At 48.7% G+C, this 2,718-nt stretch overlaps 1 protein-coding gene across 1 annotated transcript in view; it reads right to left on the bottom strand.

Moving 5' to 3' along the window:
• Window positions 1-518: 518 nt before the first annotated feature.
• The window catches only part of LOC102769366 (retinoic acid early transcript 1L protein-like), a 14,262-nt gene continuing 12,062 nt past the window's right edge, over window positions 519-2,718 (bottom strand). The window contains exon 4 of the mRNA XM_015559522.1: window positions 519-694. Within this exon, the coding sequence (XP_015415008.1) occupies window positions 579-694 (116 nt within the window). The 3' untranslated portion in view covers window positions 519-578. The remainder of the gene's footprint in view (window positions 695-2,718) is intronic.

The raw sequence follows: 2,718 nt of genomic DNA, 5'->3' as shown, positions 1-2,718 counted from the left end.
CTCCCCTGGGACCAGCAGCCTGTACCAATCTCTGCCCACCCTTTGCACATCATAGAGTCACCCCACCCCTGCCAAAGACGTTCTGAGCTCAGGACTAAAGTAATGACTCAATTGCTCCCTTCACTCAGGTCTGATTCTCCTGGGCATGGGAGGTTCTAAAGGACCTGGTGGGAGCTCTGATGGACAGGAAGGCCCATCCTGACACCTGACAGCCTGAGGAGGGTTGCAGACAATCATCCTTCTTTTCCTTCTCTCCCAGCCTCTTCCCTAGCTACACCTGGAGGTCTCAGTATGAAGGTCCCAGCCCTGCCCTATTCACAGGGGCCCCTCAGTGGCTGAGGATCTGAAACCTGGAGGAGACTGGCTGTCAGGTGAGTACACCGGGGCTCAGCCAGGAGTCCCAGGCCTCCTTCTAGCCTTAAGGGTTGCCTCCTTAAGTAGTGCTTTCTGTTTGCCTCCCCCCTTACTGGCCCGTTCACAGCCACTTTCTGTGAACATCAGCCTTCTGAACTGGGTCTACATGGCCTTCCACCATTTCCCACATAATTAAGCCCTCAATACCTGTTACTGTAAAGGCCTCAGCCTAAGATGGCAACTATGATTGCCCAGGAGAGAGTCACAGAGAGGATCAAAGAGATGGGGGTGTTGGTTGTGGCCTTGGGCAGGTCAGTGGCGATGGCAGTGGTTGATGCAGCTGTAATGGAAACACAAGAGTGACATCCATGCAGAACCCAGTTTACGGAGATGCCTCCTCAGCCCACGCTGTCCCAGGTAATCCTATGATGCAGACAGTTTCTAGCCTCTATGCGTGGCAGCTATGGTGACAGATCCTGGGGTTTGGAGCAAAGAGAGGAGCTGGTCCCTGGCCACCAGGAAGACAAGTACCATATATTTTCACTTCTATGCGGAATCTGATGAACAAAATAGAGTAACAGACAGACTCATGGATACAGAGGACAGACTGACACCTGTCAGAGTTGATGTGTTGTGGTGCAGGGTGAAAAAGAGGGATTAAGCAAAAAACCAAAAACAAACAAAAAACCACAAAACTCTCATAGACAGAAAAAAGCACCTTGTTATTCTCAGGTTTTGAGATCTTGCTGTTGGTATTTGTCATGTTTGGCTCAGATAAACTAAAAAATTCTCTAAAAGAAGAATAATACAATACTACAAAGAAATTCAGTTTTTTAGAATATAGGATGTTGATTTAAATATTGTACCGTTATAAGCTACTAATGGAAATAATTGTAAATATAATTTTGTTCTTTAAAAATACATAATTAGGCCCCTCACTGCGCACCACCCCTCAGAGCATACTGCCCAGGCAGCGCACCGCCCCTCAGAGTGCACCCCTCTCACAGGGAACCGCCCCCCACAGCCCACTGCCCCGGCAGCGCACCGCCAAAAAAAACAAAAAGCAAAAAAACAAACCAACAAAAAACATAATTACTTTTGTGGACAGAAAGAAATTGTGAGGTTTGGCACTTTTTTACAATATCATTTGCATAAAAAATCATGATGCAGAGATGTAACTGATCCTCCACAAAAAGATGGAAAATGTTCTCTTTGTGGAGATTTCTTATTGAAGCTATTAATGTTTAAATGTAGGAATGACATCTCTTAGCACCTGCAAAATTCACATAAACACAATTGTTCCCTAACCCCACTACCCTGTTCCACCTCTACCCCGGGTTTTGTAAACTTACCGCTGGTTGCAGGAATCTCTGCTTTAAAGTCAAGCAGGGTCTTCTTGAACTCCTCCACCATGTATTGCACAGGGTCGCTGTGCTCATTCCAGGCCTGTGTGCCATTAATCTCCAGAACACTGAAGAGTTTGACCTCCTGGCTACCACAGGTATAACGAAGAAATGTGTTTCCATTGACCTGGCCTTGAATTTCACACCATGGTTGTCCATTAGGAATGACTGTGAAGTTATAGCCCAGAGATTTAGCACCTGTGAGGAGAAAATGCAGGGGAAGGTTGGAGTTGGAATAAAAGTAACCCTAAGTGCCTCTCCCCCATTCCTGACAGCAAGTGAATCCCCCTGATGGCTGGGCAGCCCTTGTCCTGTTCAGGTCCCGACGTCAGGAGCTCGGGCTCCCACCTGGGACCAGCAGCCTGTACCAAGCTCTGCCCAGATGTTCTGGGTTAATGACTCAATTGCTCCCTTCCCTCAGGTCTGATTCTCCTGGGTGTGGGAGGGTCTAAAGGACCCAGTGGGAGCTCTGATGGACAGGAAGGCCCATCCTGACACCTGACAGCCTGAGGAGGGTTGCAGACAATCATCCTTCTTTTCCTTCTCCCAGCCTCTTCCCTGCAGCACCTGGAGGTCTCAGTATGAAGGTCCCAGCCCTGCCCTATTCATAGGGGTCCCTCAGTGGCTGAGGATCTGAAACGTGGAGAAGGCTGGCTGTCAGGTGATTACACCAGGGCTCAGAAAGGAATCCCAGGCCTCCTTCTAGCCTTAAGGGTTGCCTCCTTAAGTAGTGCTTTCTGTTTGCCTCCCCCCTTACTGGCCCGTTCACAGCCACTTTCTGTGAACATCAGCCTTCTGAACTGGGTCTACATGGCCTTCCACCATTTCCCACATAATTAAGCCCTCAATACCTGTTACTGTAAAGGCCTCAGCCTAAGATGGCAACTATGATTGCCCAGGAGAGAGTCACAGAGAGGATCAGAGAGATGGGGGTGTTGGTTGTGGCCTTGGGGTCAGTGGC

This window comes from Myotis davidii, unplaced genomic scaffold, assembly GCF_000327345.1.
Source record: "Myotis davidii unplaced genomic scaffold, ASM32734v1 scaffold1534, whole genome shotgun sequence".
Taxonomy (NCBI): Eukaryota; Metazoa; Chordata; class Mammalia; order Chiroptera; family Vespertilionidae; genus Myotis; species Myotis davidii.
Note: the sequence above shows the minus strand (reverse complement) of the source record. Positions and strands in the feature narration are given on the sequence as shown.